A 27,727-nucleotide genomic window follows, 5' to 3' on the forward strand; every position below is an offset into this window, starting at 1 on the left:
AACAAATGTATCCTATATATGTTCGTATCGTCCACCTTTTTACCAATCCCACCACTTTTTTTAACACATTCCCATGGAGGAAACGTCTGAAAACACCTGTCTATTCATTGCAATGGAAGGAAATGACACAATTTCGCAAGCTACATCGGTAGATCGAAAGAAATATACTAATCAAGAGAAGGGACCTGACACAGGCTAGCCACGAAAGTGAAAGTAAGTCCTAGGCCTAACGGTCGTAAAAAACAGATATTTGATTGGCGCATGATCTGTTGGGCGGGCTTAGTGCTCATTTTGATTGAAGTTTGTAGAATCTACGGACTCGTTAAAAAATCTGGGGAAGTTTATTCAGCTCAAAATGTTTTACGACAGATAACTCAATAAAAATAACGAATATTAATATGAAAAATGCATAGAACGGTGTCATTTTCACTGAGTTTTCAGGGTAGAAAGGTGGAAAGGTCGAAGTTTAAATTTGGCAAAGGCACTTCATTGAGACTTTAAGTGTATGACACAACTGTCAGATATGAACCTGGCATTAAATAATTTCAAAAGGAAACTTTGAAAGTAAACGGTCATATGATTGAAAATTCTACACAACAAGTAAGATGATAAGTCCCGTTGCTACCAAACCCTTTAATAATTAGCAAACTCGCCAAAACGCAGTAAATGACTTCACAATTTTCCACAAACTATTCATGTCAGCGATTAGAGGGTGCTCTACACTACATGTATAAATAATCATGTTTTGGAACAAAACACTATAACTTTTGTTTATATTTTATTTTCATAATGGTATACAGATTCTCAAAGAAGAGAAAGTGGGCTATGCCGAATAAGCCAGTTCGGAGATACCAGCAGCCTCTTATGATTACATAACAGGTCAACGGGTCGACTGTGAATAGTACCGTAGTGTCACTCGACAGTTTGTTTACACATATGCACACAATTTAGCGTTATAAAACTCCAAACATAGATCATTATCTGTACTAAAGTAATTCTTATTTTTTTCGCGCAATGCAGGCTGAAATATCCATCGATGGTATTAAGCTATTTAACGGTTAAGGTTTTCAACGACTTTCTAAGGGAGCGAGGACTTAAATTATCGAGAAGAAAAGAATAACTTGTCGCATTTGTGTTTGCTGAGAAGAGATTGCCTCAGCTTGCCCCATCGTTATAAACAACAACATACTCTGAAGTAGCAACATCGGTGCAGAACCTATGGTATGCATACTGTATGAACTGCACTGGTTGTAAAGGCGAAAGTATTTGAAGTCAGAAATTAATCCAAAATCGTTATCTGATGATCATTCACATACAAAAGAAATCTTGAACAGATGTTTTTCTATCGTATTAACATGTTTTAGTTGACAAGCTACGATGATATTTCCCATGTATAATTCATTGGTGCTAACTTTCTATATATTCGCGTGAACACTATGCGACAAATGACATACTAAATAATCTTAGCGTTCATACCGCGAACGCAGTATCATTATCAACCCCGGCGGACGTTTGTAATCCTGAGGTGTAACGCAAAATTACATCTATTTAAGCAATACTATTCATAAAATTTAACATTTAAAACATAAAATAGAATAGAAACTGTTTGTTAGAAAGTTTCATATAACTCTTGCATTTTTTTCGCTTCATACTTATTGACCTAACAAGTCATAAACCAACAAAAACCTGTTTCCTGGTTTTAAGCTTCCAAAACCTTTGGGGTGAGTCATTGCCGCGTTGAAAATCAAAATTATAATCCAAAGCAAGGCTAACCACTCCCCACCCCAACCCCTCCCCTGCCCCGTTGAACTACTTAAATACTCTACTTAATGTACATATTTCTGGGTACAACTTTACAGCAGTTTGGCAAGGCTTTAAGAAAAAAATAATAAATGCGTTGTCCATGTAGCTTTTGCGAAAATCAGTATAAACCATGTATCAATCTTAATTACTAACAGGGCACTGGTACAGAAAGCATGAGAAACTGATTCAGTCTTTACCTACACAGCGCCCTCTTTTATTCTGACGACGTCGAATTTTGCGAGATGAAGTATACTCAAACCCATAATATTGACCATTTATGTAAAACATAACGGATAGCAAAGGAAAGCTCTCAGTGAGTGAGAAAATCATGCAACGACCTAGTTTACGATGTGAGGCCACCTTAATTATACTCTTCCAACCCTTAAGCGATTGTGTTTACTTTTTCGAACGCGGTATTTGATTCTCCGTTTCCTGTAGAATTTTTCTCTTCGTTGATATTTCCGCTGTCTCTCGATTTTCCGTCAGTCCTAGGAGTAAAAAACAAAACAAACATTTTACAAAGTCTAATGTTACCTCACAGGATGTTCGGAGTTCGGAAGAAAAATGCAATATGACGAGAAATAATAATAATAATAATAATAATAATAATAATAATAATAATAATAATAATAATAATAATAATAAGAATAATAAGAATAAGAATAATAAGAATAATAAGAATAAAAACAAAACAAACATTTTACAAAGTCTAATGTTACCTCACAGGATGTTCGGAGTTCGGAAGAAAAATGCAATATGACGAGAAATAATAATAATAATAATAATAATAATAATAATAATAATAATAATAATAATAATAATAATAATAATAAGAATAATAAGAATAAGAATAATAAGAATAAGAATAAGAATAATAAGAATAAGAATAAGAATAAGAATAAGAATAAGAATAAGAATAATAATAATAATAATAATAATAATAATAATAATAATAATAATAATAATAATAATAATAATAATAATAATAATAATAATAATAATATAATAATAATAATAATAATAATAATAATAATAACAACAATAATAACAATAATAATAATAATACTTATGAACCTACATCCTGAACTCTTCCCCTTCTGCTAACGTCTCCGGTAAACGCCTGCCTCGAGTGTCCGGTAGAAACATTACAAGTAGTCCACCGATGATGCATGTTGACCCGAAGATGAGGAGGGGCAGTGGTTTCCAGAAGTCCTCTAGGATAAGTATAAGCGGTGACATGATGCCCGCCACTCTTGATGCAGTCGAACATAGCCCGAAACCAGAACTCCTGCAAGTTAATATTGGTGACGATGAATTAGGAATAGGCTACATACGGCTTAGTTGTGTATTTTACAACATCAACCAATAACAAAATTAGAACTTGATTCGTAATATATAACTACTGTACACTGTTATTATCTGGGAGTGCAGGCGCCCTGAAAAGGCACTTTTGTTTTCAACTTCAGCGAGCGAGCGAGATGGAGAGAGAGAGGTGCAGTGGCGGAGCTAGGGGTATTGGTCAAGGGGGTCAAGGGGGGGGGGGCGCTTTCGACACTATCTAAGCGGAGCGCCACCATAGGTTGGCGCGGAGCGTACAGAAATTTTTGAGTAAAGGTACTCCCTAGATCGCTGGAAATAACCCTTTCGAGGCCTTGCTAATTTGCAGATAAACGAAGAATAAATAGGTGTCATCGTCAACAAAATGTGACAAATGTCAATAGGTAGATGAGAGCGCAATAAACAAGTAAATATTCGCTGAATAAATAAAAAGTGGTAAAAAGCTGAAAAGGTCGCCAACAGTCCATTTGAATCCGTCAGGGGGGGGGGGGGGGCATCCGCCCTGACTGTATGGACGCTCCGCACTGGAGAGGTGGAGTAGAGGAATGACACTTAACCAGTAATCATGTTTGCCAACAGTTGCGTGAATGATACAACGTTAGTTATAAGGCGACTGGTATAGTGTGAAAATTTGGTACAGTGTACGTCAGATTTGCATGCATATTCTTATTGTGTCACTGTTATATTTTGAATAATGCATGATATCTACCCCGTCGATAGTGATCGAATAATGTGGCATAGGTTAGGTGGGCGTGGGAGGGGGAGGGAGGGGAGGGAGGGGAGGGAGGGGAGGGTGGGGGAGGGGAGAGATGAGGCGAATGTATATGCATCCTCACCTTTTCAATTAATAGTGCATACCAGTGTCAGGTGCTAATTAATTCAACTGGATCCTTTGGTTTATTAAAAGAGAGCCAGGCTGTGAAATTATCGGGGGTTTCCCGTTTCATATACCGGTACCTCAAAATAGTCTGATGCTCTTGTTAAGTTATTCTCGAAAGTTTGTCGTTTACCCCACTCTCTGTCTAACGTCAGAGGCTACCGGACATGCAACACTAAGAGATTATAGGGCAAAACAGTACATACCTAACCGGTGTTGGAAGCAACTCAACGGTATAGAAGTAAACTATGACGAATGATACAGTGATGGCGAATTTACCAATCATGGCGGCAGTTGTTCTCCAGATTCCTTTGGCTGAGAAAGAATAATGAAATTTACAACAACAAAAATAACATTTTGGTAACGTATATGTTTAGCTTTGTATACAACAGCGTTGTTCGTTACTCAGTGTTACAGGCCAATGTTCGGATACCCCAAACGCTTTAGATATATATATATATATATATATATATATATATATATATATATATATACATATACACACACATATATATATATATATACATATATATATATAAACATATATATACATATATATTATAAATATATATATAAACATATATATATATATATAAACATATATATATATATATATATATAGGCTATGTATATATATATATATATATATATATATATATATATATATATATCCATCCATCCATCCATCTATGATAACACATTGTCATAAAACACTTGACATCTTATCGTAAATTTCTAATATTTATAAAACGGTTGGCTGTCCGTATGCCAATATAAGGCAAACGATATAACAAATAGTAATTATAGTGTACGGTTTACACTGATTTGTTTGTTAAGCTATCATATTAATATAAAAAAAATTTACGGTACAGTCCCAGTTTATACATACGTAATATAATAGTCAGCAAACATGCTGTTCCTCCTATAAGTTCTGCTCCACCGACCGAATATTTTCTACCCAGAGGTGATTCCATGATCGGGATGGCCAGTAGGTAAACCAGAAGTTCGGTACTCACAGATATAAAGAAGATCATGTAATCATTGGATCCCAGACTAGCGGTGTTTAATGCAAGGCCGTAGTACACCAAACTATTGATGAACCTGTACAAAGAAATGAACAAAGCAAGAAAAAGTTAGACGACATGCTGACATTCTGCAATGGCTATAACAAAAGCGAAAACAGACTAAAGACACATTTAAAACAAAGCACACTTGCTGCGAACTTGTTACTGACAACTCTTATGTATATAGGTATAATTGAATGCAATTTATTATATTACCAGTTGTACATTAGATTGAGGATGGACTTTCGAAGGTTCGGTGTCCGGAAGAGATCCACGACAGTGGGTGTTCTTTCACGTCTTGACTTCACCTTAAAGAGATATAATGGTGTTGTTACAAATGCTTTACATTAGGTGTTATTGACCTAAAAACTACGGAAGCGTAGAAGGGACATTGCCTTGAGGAGTTAGCGACTTGACAAAACGACAATTATCTGCAAATTGACGAGTTGACGAGATGGTAACGTGACAAAATTCAGAAAATTGACGTTTTGACGAGATAACGGATCTCGTCAATGCATCAATGTTCTGCAAATTAACGAGTTGCACACTTACTACCATCTCGACAAAATGGCAAAATTCAGAAAATTGACATTTTGACGAGATAACGGATCTCGTCAATGCATCAATTTTCAGCAAACTGACAAGTTGCACACTTACTACCATCTCCACAAAATGACAAAATTCAGAAAATTGACGGTTTGACGAGGTAACGGATCTCGTCGATACGTCAATTTCTAAATTTTGTCACGTTACCATCTCGTCAATTTGCAGATAATTGTCGTTTTGTCAAGTCGGTAACTCGTCAATGCAATGTCCAGTCTACGCTTCCGTAAAAAAACAGTGTCATAAAAGAAAGACAAAAAATCCTCCCATTTTTCACGAGAAAGTCTATTAGCCCTGTAAAACAATATTTTTCTACTTCATGATTGGATATGGAGGAATTAAGAGAACGGTAAATATATATATATATATATAAATATATATATATATATATATATACGGGACGTGAAAGGGGAGAAGAGGGGGCGGGACAAGGGGCGGGACGTGAAAGGAGAGGAGAAGGGACGGGCAAGGGGCGGATCGTGAAAGGGGAGGAGAAGGGGCGGGACAAGGGGCGGGCGGTGGATAAGGGAAACCCCAGATGTATCAAGTTTTTTATTCATTAATCTATATACCACATCCTCCAATAATAGCTATGCAAACTTAAATGATGCTTTTCGCTTACCAATTCTTCTGTTTTTATTAGTTCTGACATGAAGTTATCCGGAAGATTCGCTTCCTTCCCGTTCTGCTTGGCTGCCTTATGGATTATCGCCTCTGTCTTATCATATTGTTTTCTCGATATTAGCCATCGAGGTGACTCATTTACAAAGCTGTAAAACAATCGGTGGTACATTTACAAATAAACCTGCGATCTTAAGAGAGTGATATGAACTCAACGAACTTCAGTCGATCATAACATTCATTCATGGCTGTACTTCCATTTTGCATGAGCCCCATATGATGAGGGCAAAGAAAATTCCGTTTTCCCATAACTGGTAGTGTCATATGATTTACAATTCACTCATCGCATAGCCGGGGTGGGGGAGGGGTGGCGGTGGAGGACTGAATTCCACCTCATACAATCTTCATTAGGCCTACATGTGCTGCATCTCAGGACACAGATTACACTACATTTGAGCGTAGAAAATACACATGCATCAGAAAATTATGTCCTTGTGTAAATAGCACCCTCAAGTAAGAGTTGTACCCCAGCGCTACTCTGGCTCTGGTTGCAACCATCGTTTCCAGATTAGACGACACATAACTGGTGATGACGTCACATTATGTTCAACGACGATGAATGCTACTTCACAAAGCGTTCAAATGATCCCATCGAACATTTTTATTTATTTATCCAGTTTAAGAATTATATTTTGAATGGTAACAGTTTATTATAAAGTAAATTCCTTTCATTACTCACGGCATGGTGAAAAGGCACAGTATAGTAGGAACAGCAATTGCAATTTGTAAAGTGCGCCACTCTCTGATAAGGTAAGCTAAAAGTGACAGAATTATAAATCCAATACCAAATAACGATTGAGCGATGATTCCAGCGAGCACCCGCTTTGATGGACCAACAACTTCCATAACTGTGACAATTGAAAACAAAATGAAAGGAATATTGTGTTAGTATACATTATGGTCAAAGCTGACAGGTTTTGATAATTGAAAAATAATGTTTCTGTTGTACGCTAAGCAATGGCGGCGGAACCGGGGGGCACAGGGGGCACGTGCCCCCCCACTTTTCCTCAGGTTAAAAATGTGCCCTTTTTCTACATAAAAATTTCAAAATAAAAAAAGAGAGTTTACAAAGCGTTCAACATGTTAATGTGCATATCATATAGGCATGCGTTGGTAATTACATCGCATGCCAATGACATACAATCATTTGCCGTGTTATAACCCTTCCAAATTGGTTATAATTATTCGGAAAGTCGTTACAATAATAATGATCATAATAATATCACTTTAACCATTGAAAAAAAACATAGAAAATTATTTTTCTTTCCGTATTTTGACATATTTCATTTGCTTTCATGCATGTATCGATCGCGTGTGCAGGGACTTGGACTTTATAATGATTTCACCTCATTTGGTCTTTTTCCTTGTTTCCCAATTTGCACATTAGATATTGTAGTGCTAGTATGCATTGTTTCCTTGAGGGGTGGGGGGTAGCGATGATGGAGTGATGTGTATACGCAAATAAGATAATACAATAAGAGTTATAAAGGGTGCTAAATATCAGGCTGCATCAGTCCAATCGAATTTCTGCAAAGTGCCCTTCGACGTTGGTGCCCCCCCCCCAGATTAAAAGTGCTTCCGCCGCCCTTGACGCTAAGTGATGGTTGAATTCGAACTGATCGTTGTGCTGCATATGTCGTTATGTGCTGTCCTACATATGTACATGTATACATGATACAGTGTACTGTACAGTGTTTCACCAACGGTCTCTCGGCGACGATACGGTTATAGCGCGCATTACGCGATATTTACGGTAAATGGTAATGCCAGTTGCAAATCATGCTGAATAAAGAGAAAGTTCTTTTAAAGTTTGAAATGGAATGTTTAGTTACAAAATATCTTTAAATATTTTTTTGCCTTACTATAAATATTTATTTAACAATTTTAACAGGAAAATCATGAGAAATGAACAATGTATGTTTTAGTAACTTTTACCCATGACCCAAGTGGAAGGAAAACCATTTCCGTTAGCAATTCTTTCAACCAATCAAAACATTGAAAATAAAAATACTTTGTCGTTTGAGAGACGAAATCTGGCCTTTAAGTTATCGGTCCGATTAGATGAAACATCACATTCTAATAGCACGTTTAATGAAAAAAAGAGAATAAAAGTATGATTTTTCTTCAATATCCTGTGATATGAAATACAAATGCGTTCGGCATCGTTAAACAATATCATTACTAACGGTCACGATTTTTCATAGCTGATTTATTAATCCGCGTTATTTCGAATTGAGAGCATATTGGCACAGTGTCGTGCACATAATATCAAATGTGGTGGTGTAGCCCGGGAGGGAGGGGGTGTGGATTCTTATTTTCTCACAATGATTTATGTAGTAGAGGTATATGAACCTTTATGAATGTCCCAGAGGCGAAAGAAATTTTCTATAAAGGAGGGGGCGTAACCACGGTGACGTAGAAACCGATTAGCATGTACGGAGTGTTGCGAGTGAGGTATTTTTTTTTAGGTGTAAACCTATACACTGGGATTGGTCTAATTCTACTCTGATTAAATGTAAAAGGACTGAAATAACCCCCCCCCCCCTCTCACCTTTCCGACTGACGAGGACAAACCAATAACTGTTTCACATTATTTGAATGAAATATTCATCCGTCGTTTCTGTTTAGTTATTAAACTTTAATAATCCAATATTATTTTTCCATCTAGATAGATTTAGTGCGGCTTTTATACCGAATCTCTCGCAGTCCTCCAAACACATGAGCTCACGCGCATTAAAAAATGGTATAAAGGGTTAATTTTGATACTGTAAACATTGTACAGACATATCAAACTCTTGAGTCAGCTGGTCTATTTTTAATCAATTAAATCAAAATAATTTTGGTAGAATGAGTAGCACGATTTCTTTTTTAATATATGGTATTTATATTTTATTTATATATTTATTTCCCACCCGGCCGGTGCATGGTGTATCTACCTCATCCTTACATACAGAAGATGCAGTTTTGACGTAACAGAAATCTGTGAGAATGGTAACTAGCTGTTATTCAAGATCTTCCTGCTCACATAAAGCCCTGCATGGATTAGCACCAGAATACATGTGTAGCATGATCAGTCGGAAGACCACCACCCCACTCTCTCCGATCCTCAAATCAGCTACTGCTCCATATACCTAAGTGGAAACTCAAGTCATTTGGTCAACGGATTGTTTTCTAATGCCGCTCCTGCTCTTTGGAACTCACTTCCACTGCACATCAATTAGTCGGCACCCAACGTTAACATTTTCAAAAACAGACTCAAAAGTTATATATTTTTGACTGCCTTCCCTGAACACTAGCGCCACTGAGCATTGGTTTTCCTCTGGATATTGGCGCTATATAAATTTGCATTTATTATTATTATATTATTAAAACAAAAAAATAACGGTCAAGACGAAAGTTTACCACAGACTTAGCACAGGTCGTCTCCCAAGTCACGTGAGTGAATCGGGCTCGAATTCGTAAACTATAGTGTGATGAAACGCAACCAAGTTATTTAACTTTGTTCCACTGGAAAAGTTAATATATTAGTTTATAATTTTACATCAACTAAAACATATTCAAATGGATGGTCCAGGCGAGAATTTAGACATCCTTGTAAACTAGCTTCATTAAATAACTTCATTTGAAATTGAAGTTTTGTTTTCTTCCGAAGTTACTTCCATGCTTTTCAACTGAGATACAACTCGAAAAGAACACAGCCTTGTCATTGGTTTATAATTACAAAGTGGCTATTTTTGCGACTAGTTGTAACAATAATTTCCGGTTACGCATGCGCAGTTGCTTTAACGTGGCTATTTTTACAACCAGGAGTACTATTTTTACGACCAGGAGTAACAATAATTTCCGGTTAGGGTTAGGGTTTAGGGTTAGGGTTACCCCTACTACATGCGCAGTTGCTTTATTTACTTTACTGCGCATGAATTCGCCGCTGTTATAAGAATAGTTTATAAATAATTGTTACAACTGGTTGCAGTGACGTAGCTAGGATCTTTTGAGTGGGGGGCCATGGGGGGGGCTGTTCTTTCTCTTTTTTGGGGGGGGGGGCGGAGGTTACTATCTAAGCGGAGCGCCACCTTGGTTGGCGCGGAGCGTACAGAGAAAATTTGAGATTTCAGCACCCCCCAGATCGCAGGAGATGGCTCCTGTGAGGCAAAATAGCAACCAAAAAGATGTGCAACTTTGTGTAACTCTATTTCCCAAATTGTTGAACAAAAAATATTAGTGAATCGCACTGATGAGTGTTTTTTTTTTTCACAACATTTTTTTTTACCCCATTCCCAGTGGGGGGGGGCAGTGGGGGGGGGCAGCCGATTTCATGGGAGGCCTCGGCCCCCCAGGCCCCCCCCCCCCCGTAGCTACGCCACTGACTGGTTGTAAGAATAGCCACGGCCTTATAATTATTGGCCAAAGAGCAACTCACTGCTTGACATCAAATTCTCTGGGATCAACTTTGAACCCTACCTAACACAAAAGGGTTAAAACAATAAAACCAACAGACAAGTAAAGATGTTGTTGTCAGTGTGTCACTATACGTTACACGCGTTTGTTCCAAGTTCATTCAGGGCGCAAATGACAATTCAAAATAGCATTATATCAAGGGAATTCAACAGGATACTACTAATACGTTCTTCTTATACTGCATCAGTCAAAACAAACTTTGAAAGTAAAGGGTTGACTTACCTATCACAAATGCCAAGAGAAAGGTACCGATACTCGAGAATCCAACTAGAGTTCTCATAAAGGTGTAGGACCAATAGTTTGGCATGAAAGCAGTAGCCAAAGAGGAAAGAAATGACATCAGCACTCCAATGTAATAGGCGTAGAACCTTCCAATACTGTAAAGGTAAGGATGGGGGTGATAACGGTAAAGAAATAAGAAAAGGGTTGCCAATTTACACACATGTGCAATGCAATATAATTTCACAAAGAAACTTCCAGTACTTTAAATGTAATAAGGGGGGTTGTTAACGGTAGAGAAATAAGAAAGGGTAGCCAATTTAAACACCGCACTGCACCATACTTTGGCAACGAACCTTACAATGTCGTAAATGTAAGGACGAATAACGGTAGAGAAATAAGAAAGGGTTGCCGATTTAATCATTAATAAAATAACAGCACTGTAAGATAATATGTATAGAACATTCCATAACTGTAAATGGTGAATGTTAAGTTAAGGAAGCATAACGAGTTGACAATTTAAATATTAATAACAACATCACTCCGATATAACAAGCGTAGAACCCTCCAATACTGTAAATGTAAGGATGAATGTTCACGGCAGAGAAATCAGAGAGGGTTGCCAATTTAAATATTTATTATAACAACACTCTAATATTGTAGGCATAGAATCTGCTAATAATGTAAAGGTAAAGATGGATGTTCAAGGTAAGGATATTTGAAATGGTTGCCAATTTAAGTATGAATAAAAACACATTTCATCTAATCTTGACTGTTCACCTCAAAATGTTTAATTGACTTCATCTCAAAATTTTGTGTTTGGTTGTAGATGCAAGTAGTGCATCCTGAGGCATGGTAAAGTCTACATATACTTTTACTTTTTTTGTGAGGGTATGCATACCTTACACCCCCCATGGATCCACCCCCCCCCCCATTGGATCAACCGCGCCTGCTACACTTATATACGTTTACGAAACTTACACGTCTGCTAAAACTCCGAGAGAGATAGATCCGAGCAATACCCCAAAGAAGAAAGCAGATTGGGCGAATTCACCAGATGACTTCTTGTCACAAACTAGGTTAAACTAAAAACAATAAATGAAATATTCCATGATTTTATACGAACAAATGACTTACTTAACATGTATGCTGGAAAAGTGCGTCTGGTACGTCTGTTACTAAAGGCTTGAAAAGTCATATCTGAATTTATTAAAGCTACGTTCCTCGAGACTTATGTATTGCTTTAACACAGCATAAGGAACCTTTGGAGAACGAAAAAGCCGAGGGCTACAACGTTTCATCAGTATAACAAACGTTTCAGAGAGATTTGTTGGCTGTTTTAAGGGGAACTGTTTCAAGGGTAATATATATATTAACTCTTCCCATACCTTCTTAAAGGAAGAGTGAGGGTAGTAGGTCACCCCCTAATGTGACCATTTAGTGTTAGTTCATATATACGGGAAACCGCTTTTAATAAGAGGTTCAATCAAAAGCATATTAACAAAACCAGGTTTCCTTAAAGAAAGAAAATGCCAACAAGATATCTTACTGTTACTTGGACTCTGCTTTATTTTTCTAAGAAACAACATGTCCTAATATTGCTGTTACAAGGACTAACAGAACCAAAATGGCGGCAGTCTTTCTCAATGTAAATAATATTTGGAATACTTCGAGTTTGTCAGATCATGAAAATACAAACTCCTCTTATACCAGTTAAACAATATTCAAAGAACACAGTTTTTTTACAGAGGATATAGAAAAGTATTGCATTTTAATAATTAAAACTTGGCGCATGTGCGATTCTACAGGGCAAGAGCATATTCACTTAGGTTTTCACCGACCTAAAACTTATAGATGTTTTAGATACATTCATTATACATTACCGTTTGAAACATGTGTTCTTTCAAATGGGAGGAGGGGGGGGGGTATTGAAAAGGAGCCCTTGTAAAAACCATAACCATGAATCTTTGGATGCATGCCCAAAGGGACCCCAATGATGGAAAAAAAGGGAAACTCATTTAGATGATAGTTCATGGGGTGTTCTATATAAAAGTATATGAACTGTCCCTTTAGCCCCTACCCACAAGGTTTTATGGGGGATGACAGTATCTCACTTTTCCATATTTTAATGGAGCGATGTTTTGTTTTTCAAAGAACTGCATGATTATGAGAAACGACTCGTAACCTTATCATACCTGAAATAACCTTCGAGTCAACTGAGAAAGGTTGTTTTTTGTTACGAAATAATAAGAAGAGAGAAATGTCCCCTCGGTTCCACCCCCCCCCCCCAAACAAAAACCCAAAATACAGTCGTTTGATGGGTCCCTGAGTTTTGGTCCCTACATTCACTCAAAGATCCCATGAATTCCAAAAATGATTCCCCTAAGGTTACGTTTTGGCATACTCTGTCAAATATGCATTAATACTCTGGAAAATATAATTATTTTCTAAGTTGTTAAGTAAATATATCTTTCAATGTAAATATGCAATTTGCAGATGTTGGCATCTAAGTTTATCTTTTATTTTGTCCATTATACGACATTGCTAAGTTGTTAAGAAGCCAAACGATAGTACAATGTAACTATGCAAGAATGCAGACGACGGCATATAGCTTTATCCTTTGTTTTGTCGAAGTAACGAATTTTCGCTGTTGTTATAAACATGATTATGTAATACCAGTATAAGCACGACAGGGTAACACATACTAAAAAAGAAATACATGCTAAAAAATACATACTAAAATCAGAGGAAAAGAGTAGTCTACGGATCTGTCAATGTGGACATAAGTTATAATAGCCTATACATATTTTTCATCGTACCGCTGAGGGTCGCGTGTTGTAGCTTCTTGTTGTTACGATCAGTTACTTATGGAACGCGAAAAGGGTAAACGTATTTCATTGACTAAACTAATATAAGTTTGTTGTTGTCTAAACTAAGTTTGTTGTTGCTGCTGTTTTACCATGCTGTCGCTCAAACTCACGTTGATGTCTAAATTTCCGTTGTCTAAACTTACGTCGTTGTCTAAATTTACGTTGTTTCCATCGACGCTTTTCAACAATTGCCCAACCACATGATGCAAAAAAAAGGAGCCTTTTCTCACGGAATTCAACTTGCTTACTATACGCACGTCGTTAATTAGGATATGTGGGTAGTTTAGACTGTTTTCTGTAACTTCTCTGTGGCTCCACTTTTCACATGAAAATGAGCTCTGCCGAGACTTCACATGAGAGAAAGCCATGTCGCGACTTCACAAGAGCCCTGCTTGATTACATACTGTATCAGTAAAGATTTTCCTGCTTTTGGGCATTTTTTCCTGAAGGAAAACACTTGGGGCATATTGATATAGACTCTTATAGGTTACGACGCCTTAAGTAATATGTTTTTTTTTTGAAAAATCCAAAATGATACTTTTTGTAGTCGTCACAATAAACGAAACACCAGAATTATATGCAATCATCATTTTAGGTCCGTTAAAGATGTATTTCAGAGATTTCAATATGCACAGTGCACAGTGTGTAATATGAGCCATGCTGTGTGTGCAGTAACCAGGTCTAAATCTTCAACAACGCTATCAGTGCGGGTGCAGTTAGATATCTTCCAGCTTTTTACTGGTATCTCTGATTCAGTGGATTTGGCCTGGCTTGTCCTATTTGCAACATCATTTGTCATGAGAAGTTTCAACGGGTTGAAGTTTCGTCCCTGGGTCTGAAAAGTGATGAAAAGTACTTTGAATTAGTTGACCTTTATGACATTTCCCAATGTATTCCAGGTCTGTAGAAAACATGTTAAGCTGATTTTGTCAATCCAGGGCAACTGTTAATTGCTACGAATAAAAGAAGATAATTTTGCTACAATCTGGCTCATCACGTTTTGTAAACCACATAACATATTGCAACAATACATGTACAATAGTCTTTAATATTTCTTACTGAAATGTTATTTACAAGTAGACACACTGTTCACCTCAATATTATCCAGTCCCGTTAAAGGTTGTGCATCTATAGAATGTATTGTCTTTAAAAACAATCTTAGGGAAGAGAGGTGGGAAGGAAGGCATATTGCATGATTAAAACAATGTCAAATTTGTCGCTTGGCAAAAGAAAACAATGACCAATTACCTTATTCTCCATAATTGGTGGGAAGCATTGTCTATTGTAGTTATAATAGTAGATCTCCCAACATGGAAGCATCAGAATATTTATTCTGCGGCCAGGGTTCTGTTAGCCGGGATTCGCTCAGTGTTACCTCATTTAACCGGTGTATTCCATAACTGACGCGTCCCACACTCATGCATTCAAAGTATTTATCTGTGATTGCTGTGGACTTCACTTATCTCTGAAAATTTGCAAGACAACAGACAATCAATTACAGTGAGTAGGCTAAAAAAAATACTTTGATGCACATATGTAGGAGCAGGAAATGGCATACTGTAACCTAGTGGATTATAAGACTCAAAACATTCTCTGTGCAAGGTATTAACACTCAGCAGCCACTCCACTTAGGATATAGATCCTGTTACGTAGTTTGGGATAATAAGTTCAAGACAGTGTCATTCGTTGCTTTTCTTCCTTTATTTTCCAGACTCCACAAAACGCCACTGCTTCCTTTCACAATTATCTAACATCAATTCTCCATCAACAACCTCTGCTACCTTGCAACACTATCCCCGCTATCCTCTCACACAACCTAGGCTTCTCCCTTTGATCGTCTCTCCTTAATACCTTGGCTCCTCACCTCACAAAAGCCACAGTCCAACTGCCCTAAACCCCCTCTCCTCATCTCTAGCTCTATCCTTTAATCCTATTAGCAAGTCTTTACATGTCTAAGTAATCCCAGCTTTGTAATCCCCTTAAGCTATCCCTAGGACATAAGCAGCCTTCTTCTCCTTACTTGCAGACTTCACAACAGATCCCATACAACATTATTAGCTACAGCTGGTTTAGGCTTAGTATAGGCTACGGTTACATATACAGTGAGTGGCCATTTCTATTACATCCTCATTATAAGAGGATGGCAGTGATACTATGTCAAGTGAAAAATACCCTGGACTGGGTCTGATGTATATCTTGTGTGTTAACAAAAAGTGGAAGAAATGTACATACTGAACTTGTATATGCAATAGGTCTCTGAAGAATGATTGGATGGCAACAATGCAGTTATACAGAAATGGACACTAGATGGATTGTGAAGGCAAATGGTAAGATTTTGAAGAACTCTGAATAAAGCACCTAAGTTTACAGTATTACAGAGCACAGTTTACCGTGCTTTAGAAATGGCTGTTCGTGTGATTCTCCTACAGTGATAGTTCTGATATATTCAAATACATATTGGTGTTTTATTTTTGGTTGAATGTGTATATACCTAAACATTTAAGACGGTAATATGTAGGACTTGCATGGGCCCTTGGATCCACCAAATGCCACATTTCAACACTTTTATGACAAGTGGGGGATACATCTTTTAAGCCCATCCCTTGTACACTTCAGTATGCTGATATATGACATACATACGATATTACGAAATACCGTATGATATGGTCTCGTCAGTCTATCTACAAACTCCCTCCGGCATACAACTTGTGATAAACATGATTAAATTAGCTGGCATCAGGTCATATTTTATTTTTTGCAGAGTAACCAGCTTCGGGATAAAAGAGTAAGGGTTATAGGAGTTAAGAAGTTAAATTGATTTTATGGGGAATCATTTCAAAGTTCAGGGGTCAATATTGGCCAGTTAATGATTGTTTTGAATTACTTTTCATGGAAATGTCAGATTCAGTTAAATATTTACATCACTGCACCATAGTGAAAATGTACATCTTTTAGGGGATTAAACTCTGATACCTGTTCCAAATTCGGTCCCTTCACAATATACTTATATATATATAAGGGTTCAATTAAATAGGTTTAAACGTGCAGTATTTTTACGCTGGCATTTTGTCTAGACACTCATTTCACTTGATTTCCGACATTTACGGTATTTGCACACAGCATTAATGGGCTCATTGAAATAGGTTTAAAAGTGCAGTATTTTTATGCTGGCATTTTGTCTCGACACTCATTTTACTTTCTTCCCGACATTCACGGCATATGCACGCAACATATAATGGGCTCAAATAAATCAGTTCCGTATTTTTATGCTGGCATTGACAGTCATGTTTTTATTGTGTATTAGTTAAAGGTTTCATCATTTCATTTTGTTTGAACAAATTATAGGCCTACCACTATACGCTTCCCTTACGCGCAAGCCAGCGTATTGCCGGAGATCATTATAACCATTTATTGTATGTTCCTATAGAGGTATTTTAACGTGGAAGTTTTCGTGGAGGACAGCAGCCTAGACGCAAGTTTCACTGAGCCGAGGCAAACATTGATGCTGCGTCCCGTGGACGCAATTTTTAAAATCCTTGTTACAATACTGTTGAATTGTGAACATCGCATATTGCTAAATTAACAAAAAGCATTTAGTAGTGTTTCATATGGAGCATTTTGTAATTAAACTAATTAATACTATAGAATTAGAAATGTTACAATTTTATGTGGGGGACATGATAAGGCTAATATAAAGTTTCAATGATGTATGAATTATGTTAATAAGGCCAAGGCCAAATGTCATATGTCCTATAAAAACACTTTTATATAGGTACACATGTTTACTTTACAACCATAAGTTAATTATAATATGTTTAATGAAATTTTCCAAAAACAGTCATATATACCACCAATCATAAATGTAATAAATAAACTAAATGAAACTATTTAATGTAAGTTATATAATCACTCAAGTATTTGTTACGACGAATGGGACAATTGTGTATCGTATATGGGACAACTTACTGTAACATGTGTGTGTTGATTATAGGGACAATATTGTTAATTGTGGGTAGCACACAGTTAGAAATGTGCCCAATGTGTATCAACAACACTTTGCAGTCTATCCTCCATCAGCCCCCTCCCAAGATCCCTCTCCTGCTTCACCACACCATCACCACCCACAAAAAATTTAAGAGATCAATGCATGTGAAGCCAATTTATCCATGACAATTATATGTGCTATTGTACTTCTCTGCAAGTTGTTGAGCCACCTACCTGTAAACTTACAATCTAATTCAGTACTGTACGGTATCTATTAAAATATATGCCGACATTGTCACACATATGCACAATAAGCTTGCAACAGGGAGTTGTTTCAATAAAAAATCCCTACTCGCAGTAGCCTATCAATATATAGGGAGAGTTTGCTCAGTGGTTAACGCCGATGACTTTCAATCATAACATCCCGAGTTCTAGTCACTCCAAGATTAATGTATGTCGTACAGTTACAGAGTTGTTGACAATTGACAATTCATAATCATGGACGTTAAAATATGAATCTAAGAGACTGACTTCAGTCAGCTTGTGGCTTTGATAAGCCAATGATGGCTTCTTCGCGAGTTCCTGCTTGCAGGAGGATCTAATATACATACAGGTGTCTCCCGTGTTGCCTACTCTATGTCTTTCACCCTCTCTCTCTTTAAATTCTGAGCACCAAGTGAGAGGCAGCAGGTGCCATTTTTAAAGTCTTTGGTATGACCAATATTTGACACTGGGCCTCCTGGCTGGAACATGGAAGCTCTTACACACTGAGCTAATCAAACCTAGATGAATGGTCCACAAAGAAAGCTGCTCTGTGTTGGGTCTACCTTATGTTGCCAAGGCATTAATATTGTTTTGTACTGATTTATTCATTTATAGATTGCAATATACAGTATATAACATGCATGTACAGTGCAACACTGTATACATGTTACAATGACGTGTAAGGCTACACTGATAGCCTACAGTGCAATTATGTTGAATTAATATATTTGACTGTCTTATGTTAATTTCTAATTACTTCACATGAATGTTTTGTGATATGGACATTAGCCTTAAAGAAATATTCACTGGTCTCTTCATTCTGAATACATTTACTGTAATTATTTATGTATAGTTAGCTTAATCTTAGCAAATTTGGGGTAATTATGACTTAATTCAACAATTGTAATTATTAATGTTACTATGGTTTTAATTACTTCATGTGTGTAACTAACATAGATTATCATTAGAGCACAAAAGGAATTTAATTATGATAATTATCCAATCAATGAACAGTAACTATAGTGTGGACAAATATCCCATACAAAACTTTTCTTTACCATGTTACACCACCACGCTAATTCCTTGATTTTTCTTCCTGAACATGTATGCCCACAAGTAATACATCTATGACTGGTATTGTTAACAGGTGATTTAAATAAGTATTTTCAGGTTTACCTTGCAACTTGCCCTAGAAGTGCTAGTACGTCTATATTAGCCTAGTACTTGCATTATTATTAACACTAGTATTAGTCCCTCTAATGCTTGCATGGTGGGAACCAGAGATTACATTACTAACGTTGCAACTGGAAATATTCCTTCTGAAACACAAAACCAAACCAAAAATCTCACCACAATTAAAGCTGATCTGCTCTCTTCAAGTAATCGTATTATTGACTAATGGCGGTTACAAATGCAGGAGTTAAGTGAAAATTTACAAAAATAAGGCATCGGCCTAAGTGGGTCTTCTCTGGACCTTTCAAAGCTGTAGTACAGGTTGCAAATTGTCACAACAGTGTGTTCCGAAAATGACTTTAAAGAAAAAAATTATCCCTTCCGTACATTAGGCCAGGGATAGGCGGAAGGGGGACATTCTGTGGTCCCCAAATTTAATGACACGTAGCCTATAACATGAAGTTATAGTTAGCATATTCAAACCATAATGATGGGATACGAAGTGAAGTTTTCACCAGACTACAAAAAATGGTTAAGCCATTATTTTGCTACAGGGATATGGAAAAATTTCAGAAGGTGCGCAGTACATGGACCTGCACAATACATGGTCACTTGAAGATCCTATAGGTTTAACGTATAGCCAAGTTATACTAGGCCTAACGTTAGTATTGGCCTAGTAAACTAGGCATACAAACTAGTACTATAGGCTACCATGTAGAGATAGCCTATACCTGGAAGTTGCTTCAAGTAAGAATTCAAGAAAAAAACAATATATGCCTGGGCAAACAATTTGAACAGTAACAATAACCCATTGGCCTACCTTGAGTTTAAAATAAGTTAGGCTTAATGTTAGGCCTAGGCCTTAATAACGTATTACTAAATAGTATAGTGAGCCTAGCCTAACGTACTTAGGGGCGCAGCTATACAGCTATTGCAATTTTCTGAACTACATAAATGTGTAACTTACCGTTCACCCCGCGCTGTCTGACTCGCACAATCTCCGGATTTGGATGGATTTTATCCGATCTCAGATACTGTATCAAACAGTTTGAGTCAAGGGCGTAGGAACCGGGGGGGGGGGCTGGGGGCGCCAGCCCCCCAGTGAAAAATATGGGGGGCGGAAGTATCATTCCGCCCCCGCTCCGCAAGTCAGAAAACCCCTTTTTCATTTCCAAATGAGAAAAAAATCTCATTTGGAGCACCAAATTGCATTTAAGGCCAGGTGAAAATGCAAAATTCTTTACAAAATGGAGTGGGAGTTGAAGTGTGCTATATTGCACCAAATTGCATCTGAGGCCACCTGGAAATGCAAAATAATTCCAAAGGGGAGGGGGACACCCCCTCCCCTTAGATCCCTCCCCCAGGCCGGCCATCAGTCTTCAGCCCCCCACTCAAAAAGTACCTTCCTACGCCACTGGTTTGAGTTATATCTAATATATGCTAGCTACGTACGTGATGGCAAGTCATGCCCAATAATTCGATAAATCTGGTTCATGGAAAATCTTGGCTAATCGGTCGACAAACCTGGTTAAGATGCCGTACGGTGCCATATTGGCAATATATACATCTGCAATTTCTTGTTTTCTTAAAGGAGCTAATGTATTCTTCCTTGTGGTGGTATATTAACAAGGGTGATTTTATAATAAAAATATACACGTCCATTTTTCATAGAAAGGGCCGAAATCAAACTGAATGTATATCCGAAACTGCTGTATTAACTGTACGCGAATATATTCAATATGAGAATGCATATCTTCAATGCATCCTATTTTAACTAGGATTTAATTAATTTTAATGAATGCTTATAAAAATAAACAGTTTACATTCCTCCTTTACTCCCTTCTTGCAATATGTGCAGAATGTATAACCACGTTGTTCCAAATTAAAAGGCAGAACTTAGGGCGACAGTATATGTGTCGCCCTAAGTCAAATGTGTCCGTAAGTGTCATAAAGTTCACATGAAATGTTTTCAAGCAATATATAATTAGTACTTTTGTTGGTGAAATCAATTTAATCCTTAGTTCATCATGTTAAGAGGTTCTATATTTAGATTTCAGCATTTTTGTAAAGCCTATTACAGAAAATAAACATTGTCATAAAAAAAACTGAGCGGAAGGAGAAGGAGAAGATAAAGAAGAAAGCAACACATTTGACTCGATAATGTCATGTTTAGACTTGTTTAAGTCTTTTACCTGGTGCGTCCAGTAACATTAAACTTGTGATATATATTCCAGATGGAATTAGATTTTTCCTATAGACTTTGTTTTTTTGTTTTTGTTTTTGTTTTTGTGGAAGTTTACTTTTGTACCACCCTTATCTCTATCATATAGACCAATGATGACCGTTTGATTTGTGCAATGTTTTTAAAAATAATGTAATTTACTTGGGCTTTATGAGTTGCCGTCTGAGGTATGTGTACTCACCTCTGATCTAATAGTACTTTTGTATACACTCTGGTCAAAGGCCCATCCGTCATCACAGCGTATGACTTCATCCGTCTCATTACCCGCGAAATATCCATCCGCCCAAGTAGCATAGTTCGCATCGTATTTAGAACACTGGGAGTACAGACTTTCGGCATCACCTGGGCCAACTTTTGGGATGGAAGCGTCTCGGTACTGGTGGAGACAACTTAGGTATTCGTCACCGTTCAGATCTGAGCATGCGTCGTACTCCGCCTTCCATTCCTTCACGTTACACCAATGATCGGAAGATGCCCCAGTGAACACCTGGGCCAGCAAGTTCATACCTACAAATATCCCATAGGAGCCTACCAATAAACAGACCTTAATTTGGTAAGGTCCAAACTCCCCGATACTCTTTAGAACATCATCGAATTTCATCGTGTTCAGTTAGTACCTTTAATCAACAGATAAGAGAAAATGGATGTAAAAAAATAAAATGAACAAATACTTTGAATTATGCTTAACTCATATGTTGAGCTAATGAGCCACGCTGAGCTTAATTGGCTGGTCTGATATATACCATTGAGACACAGTTACAAATCTATAAACTGTAACAAAGGGAATTAGAATATAAATAGCACAAAAGAAAATACATGTCGAATGGGCCAACCCTTCTTCTATATATATATATATATATATATATATATATATATATATATATATATATATATATATATATATATATATATATATATATATATACGGAATTGAAGTTACGTATTTCAAGTAGCGCATAGGGCCTAAATCATAAGAAATTGCGAACATTTGAAGGTCAGAATTTGAAGAACTATATTAGTCCCAACTTACCGCTAAAGTTATGACCATGGAGAGAAGTATACCGTTGTTTGATCCTATACCACTCCTGACTACATTAAAAGTACACTGGCACTGTGAAATCTCACATTAGTGAGACAATACGAACTACATTTAGCTTACAACGATGCGCACTAACCCCTGTGTTAACATATTACTGATTAGAACCGCCAACGATGAATCTACAGATGAGAAACCTCGAGGAGTTTCATACCCTCTGAAATTCTTTTTATTTTTGTTGTTGTCATGCATTTGATCAAGGGATTGGTTAAACTATGCTCCAATGCGGCAAACAGTAATATGATCTCAGACTGTATATTGTAGACATTTAGTCAACTAAACAGCTACCAGTTACCTTCCATGAAGGTTGTTTTTCATGTCGCAGGTATGGTCTTTAACGTTTTCGTCACATGAGACAAACAGGTGTACAGAATTGTTTCCTTGTGTTTGGCAATCTCGCCGAGGGAGTGCAATTTTACCGTAAAGCGTAACTCAATTCATATATAGAGCGTCGAAACATATTCAACAATATGCATATATGGCGTGTCCACGGGGGCTTATATCTTCTTTTTATATAGGACGTTTGAGAGGAGTCAAGGACCACCACTACACTTGATGATGATGATTATGATGATCATGTAAAACGATAGCTTTTCGTGAGGTATGAATTTTTCAAATTCATCGGAAAATGTTTCTGTTTTTTAAGAATATTGAAGTCACTTAATCACAGAAGAATTTAAGTTTTCTACCAAAACACACACACACAAAAAAATGCATTTTGATGAAATTTTAAATACGTGGACCCCTGAACAGCTATAGGAAACCATTCCAAATATATCGAGTTCAATGATAAATCAATAAGAAGATTATAATAGGAAAGTGAATTTTTTTGGAAGTCATTTGACCATCGACTGTGGTCCACTCCAGGATAGAATGGAAAGTTTATATTCAATCAACCATATACCTTGAGCTAGGTTCAAGATACATATATGATAGATATTGAAATGGCATTTCAACTAACAGTGTGGAATATGCTTCTTTTCCATATAAGTATCATGTAGTCAACAACCGGGATACATTATATGGCTATGATAAGATAAGATAAGATAAGATTCACTTTATTAAACCCATTTCGGGTAATTAAATGCTCGATGTACAGAATAAGATGGATATAACATTAAAATACAGCACATGGAAAATGACTCACATATAACAATAAGACAATAAAATTACAAAGTCCAACAAGTACATGGGGTGTTAGACAAGAATTTAAAAGCTTGAGGCTGTTTTACCCATAATAGTATTTGGGTGTCGAACCCATTTGATGTAGAATTAGTACAGTATATATAGGGCGATCGGTTTGAGAACAATTTCGGTATTAAGAGGTTGCGAGCTTTCACGTTTTCAGGCTGTACAGTGTATAAATGTCAGGTAGTAGTTTGTTCATTTTGGGCAACCTGTATGTCGAAGAAGTGATTTTACAGAAAACAGTTTCATTTCATATTGGTGGGAGTTTTTGGGGAGAGGGAGGGGGGCCTTAAACTTTTAGAACTTAAGTAGTAGGGAGGGCCACAGATCGCACCCGTGCAGTCCCAATTTTGAATATGTACCCAGATTCCCACATTAGATGTACCCCCTATGATGGCACCCGTGCAATCCCAACTTGTGATGTTACCACAATAAGATGTAGCCACTATGATGGCACCCGTGCAATCCGAATTTGTTATCAATTATTGGTGGTACATCAAAAGTTGGGATTGCACGGGTGCCATCATAGGGGGTACATCTATTATGGGAATCTGGGTACATCCAAAATTGGGATTGCACGGGTGCGATCTGGGGCCCTCCCTACTACTAACTTATATACGCCTATGACATCATCACCTGCCAGATAGAAGACTAGTACGCCAGTAGTCATTGGTCTACACCGTCTTAGTTTAAAATGTTTCGCAGAAATAAGCAAAATCAAAATCTAAACGCGACACGTTCAGACGATTTACTTTTGATAAATGACAAAAGCAGATAAGATCTTTATCAGTGTCGCTAACCATCAGTACCGTGTCTTACACCCCGAAATACAAACAAAGAAGGAAAAAAAAACAAGGAAAAGAGGAAGATAATCTTACTCATTTACTTCGTCCATTTCACTTTCTGCGACAAAACATTATGTAATTAACAGAAAATGTCATAACACTAAGAAAATCCTCAATTGCTCATCTTTCTGTCACTGTTAATGTTGTGATACAAAATGTGCCAAATAATTTTACACTATTAAGTTATGAATAAACTCACAGAGGCCTATTCACTGGGTTGCTGCATGTGATAGGACTAATAATGATAATTATAATCAATTAGGAGGGGTCAGTTTAGTTCAGGGTTGTCCAACCTTTTGCAGAGGAGGGCCACATGGAATAATTACAATGAAGGAGGGGGCTGCATGAACCCTACGCTCGATTTTTCGCCCGAAGCCCAAGGCAACAAAATGTGAGCACTGCGCGCGGAGCACACTGATTTATTTTCCTTCCTGATAATACAGATGAATAAAGTCCAGCCGTTCCCCCCCCCCCCCCCACCTCCGCTAAGAGAGTAACACAAGCTAACCTGTATGCAGTTTTTTGGACCCAGAAGGTTCGAATTAGCTTCAAAAATAGCTTCAAATTGTTATCAATAATTCTGCTCACTAAAAATTTCGCACCGTAGAGCATCTCTGGCGGGCCGGTCGCAACCATGCGGCGGGCCGGACTGTGAATGTGAATATGAATGTAAGAGACTGACTTCGGTCAGCTTGCGAATTTGATAAGCCAATGATGGCTTCTTCGCGAGTTCCTGCTTGCAGGAGGATCTAAAATACATACATACATAGCCTACATACAAGCCTACTAAGGGTGTCTTCCGTCGACAACATCAAAACTATAAAGTGGAATAAACAAGAGAGACATGAGCATGGACATGAAATCAATCACATCACCATTGTTCTGTTCATATGATGAGTAATGACTGTTAGCTAAGAATACATATTTTGTTAGTATAGTCTGTCGTTTGATCGAAGACCGAGTTGCAAACTGTTGTACACTTGAGCGGTGTCTTTCAGGTAGTATATATATAAATATATATATATATATATATATATATATATATATATATATATATATATATATATATGTCAATTTTATCAGCACTACCTAAATATCGGACATTTTTTTTAAATTTTGTAAATCTATCCTGACACCTATTAATGACAGAAAAATCCGGACGTATATGGAGATCTTTCATTATAGGCTACTGTGTCAAGACTGCATGAGATACATATCCAAACCCCTTCAATTTTATGTCCGAGGTCCAAGCTTTGCCATCACGGCCTAAACTAGATTTGCACACAAAATGTCACCAAAAGAAAAAGAAAAAGGAACGCTAAGTTTTACACTCGAAAGAGTTTCATTTCACATTTGTGTGATTTTTCTTTGTCTACTTATGACATTAATTGTTTTCATATTTACGGCAATAAGTGATTGCTTTTTGTTATAACATGGTTTACTTTTACATATGTCGTTCAATTTCTTTTACAGTTGAGGAATATATTTTGCATTATGTCGTTTTTGCACAAATCCGTTAGCTTGACATCTTCATATATATATATTTTGCTTACCTTTTCCTTCTGTTTCCATTAAACTCTGAGATGAAGGTATCCTAAATGTTGGCTTCTCTCTCGTAACATTCGATTGTCGTACGGAATAAAAAAATTATGTCCTTTCCGCTTCATCATTTAGGCCTATTTGTTTTAATTATACCTTTCCAACAGTCCCGTGAGTGCTGCAACCAATGGCAAGGCCTTTCCTGCTAAACAGCAGTTATTCATACCAAGTTTAAGGTCAACGCAACAGTGAGGTTAATCTATATAATTTGTATAGGGAAGTCTTTAAAAAGATATATAAGGTATTGTTTGTTGTATTTTGTAAACGATATGAGATACAAAGGTATACGGTTATATCATTGTAATCATGTTTGAGTTCAGTATTTGTAAACAGATTTATATAATAAAACCATTGTGATTCACATGTAAATCTTATCAGTTTCCAAAGTGGGCTTGCTCGCAACAGTCAAATTAGAATCAATAAATCTGTTGAATGCGTTTCATGCAAACAGATGACATGATCAGACATCATGCATGCTATAGTGTAGAAGTTTGTGTAAACAGTTCTGCATTGACATTAAATCTTTAGTATAAAGCGTAATAAACTAAGATACGAGTTGTTTTATAAACTTCAATGCCACCCGACATAGACATGTCATATAATTAGGTACCGCACCACAATTAGATCAGTCCATTCAAGTGGTCAATATGCAGTCCACGGAGCCACTTAGTATAAGGTGATCATACTTGCCTGACTGGAATCAGGGATATTTATTGCGTGACTGATATTGGGGAGGGGTCTAAGGGGAGGGGGTGTTGACATTTTTCAAGTGCCTTAGGTGCTTAGATGTAAAATGGTGATACTTAGAAACACTTTTTAAATCAATTTTATTTTCAAAAATGTAGCTTTTCTTAGGTGAAATTTACTTACTTTACGAAAGAGTGCTAGGCCAAATCGATCTAGCATATTCCACTTTACACTGGCACACCTAAAATACTGGTTAGTTCCGTTCTGCGACTGCACATTTGATTAAATTTTGTTTTTACAATTATTTACTAATAATGTGGGATATTTTCGAAATTCCTGAACATTTTGACGAATCGGGGACATTTTCGGGGACACTTGTTCATCGGGGACAGCACACTGTAATCGGGGACTGTCCCCGAAAATCGGGGACGTCTGGTCACCTTAACTTAGTAAGGCGTGATCATTTTCAAATTCCCCCCCCCCCCCCCAAAAAACAAGAAAAGAAAACAGCTCTCGCTATAATACTTACCACAATGAACCTACGACTATATATCATCACGGTTAATATATATCTAGAAATCCCACTGAATTTGATTCGTTCTTTAAACTGTCTGCTATACTCTTCTCATTGATGTCATCAAAGAATTTCTCCGGGATGTCATCGGCCTTATTCCTTCTTGGCGACCTGCTGCATAACTTCTTCAGCTTTGCTATATAGTTTTGTACAGAGAGTATA

At 37.1% G+C, this 27,727-nt stretch overlaps 1 protein-coding gene across 3 annotated transcripts; it reads right to left on the bottom strand.

Annotated features, from left to right (window-relative positions):
* Positions 1-715: 715 nt before the first annotated feature.
* On the bottom strand, positions 716-27,544 carry LOC139962859 (organic cation transporter protein-like). 3 transcript variants are annotated; one of them, XM_071963242.1, is made up of 11 exons: positions 27,521-27,544; positions 21,758-22,193; positions 12,025-12,128; positions 11,047-11,201; positions 7,046-7,214; positions 6,308-6,455; positions 5,299-5,390; positions 4,908-5,119; positions 4,225-4,333; positions 2,882-3,091; positions 716-2,291 (listed from the first exon to the last, which is right to left on the bottom strand). In XM_071963242.1, the coding sequence occupies exons 2-11, from the start codon at positions 22,175-22,177 to the stop codon at positions 2,186-2,188; spliced, it is 1,725 nt and encodes a 574-aa protein (XP_071819343.1). In that variant the 5' UTR covers positions 22,178-22,193; positions 27,521-27,544; the 3' UTR covers positions 716-2,185. The 3 variants fall into 3 exon arrangements, with proteins under 3 accessions (XP_071819343.1, XP_071819341.1, XP_071819342.1); XM_071963240.1 differs by lacking the exon at positions 27,521-27,544 and adding an exon at positions 26,259-26,474; XM_071963241.1 differs by lacking the exon at positions 27,521-27,544 and adding an exon at positions 22,607-23,057.
* Between the last annotated feature and the right edge of the window lie 183 nt (positions 27,545-27,727).

Source organism: Apostichopus japonicus, chromosome 21, assembly GCF_037975245.1.
Source record: "Apostichopus japonicus isolate 1M-3 chromosome 21, ASM3797524v1, whole genome shotgun sequence".
Lineage (NCBI taxonomy): Eukaryota > Metazoa > Echinodermata > Holothuroidea > Aspidochirotida > Stichopodidae > Apostichopus > Apostichopus japonicus.

Coding starts and splice junctions, on each gene's coding strand:
- LOC139962859 (XM_071963242.1), bottom strand. CDS start 22,177: ATGAAATTCGATGATGTTCTAAAGAGTATCGGGGAGTTTGGACCTTAC. Junction 5,391..6,307: donor TAATAAAAACAGAAGAATTG/GTAAGCGAAAAG, acceptor TATCTCTTTAAG/GTGAAGTCAAGACGTGAAAG. Junction 3,092..4,224: donor TTGCTTCCAACACCGGTTAG/GTATGTACTGTT, acceptor ATTAACTTGCAG/GAGTTCTGGTTTCGGGCTAT.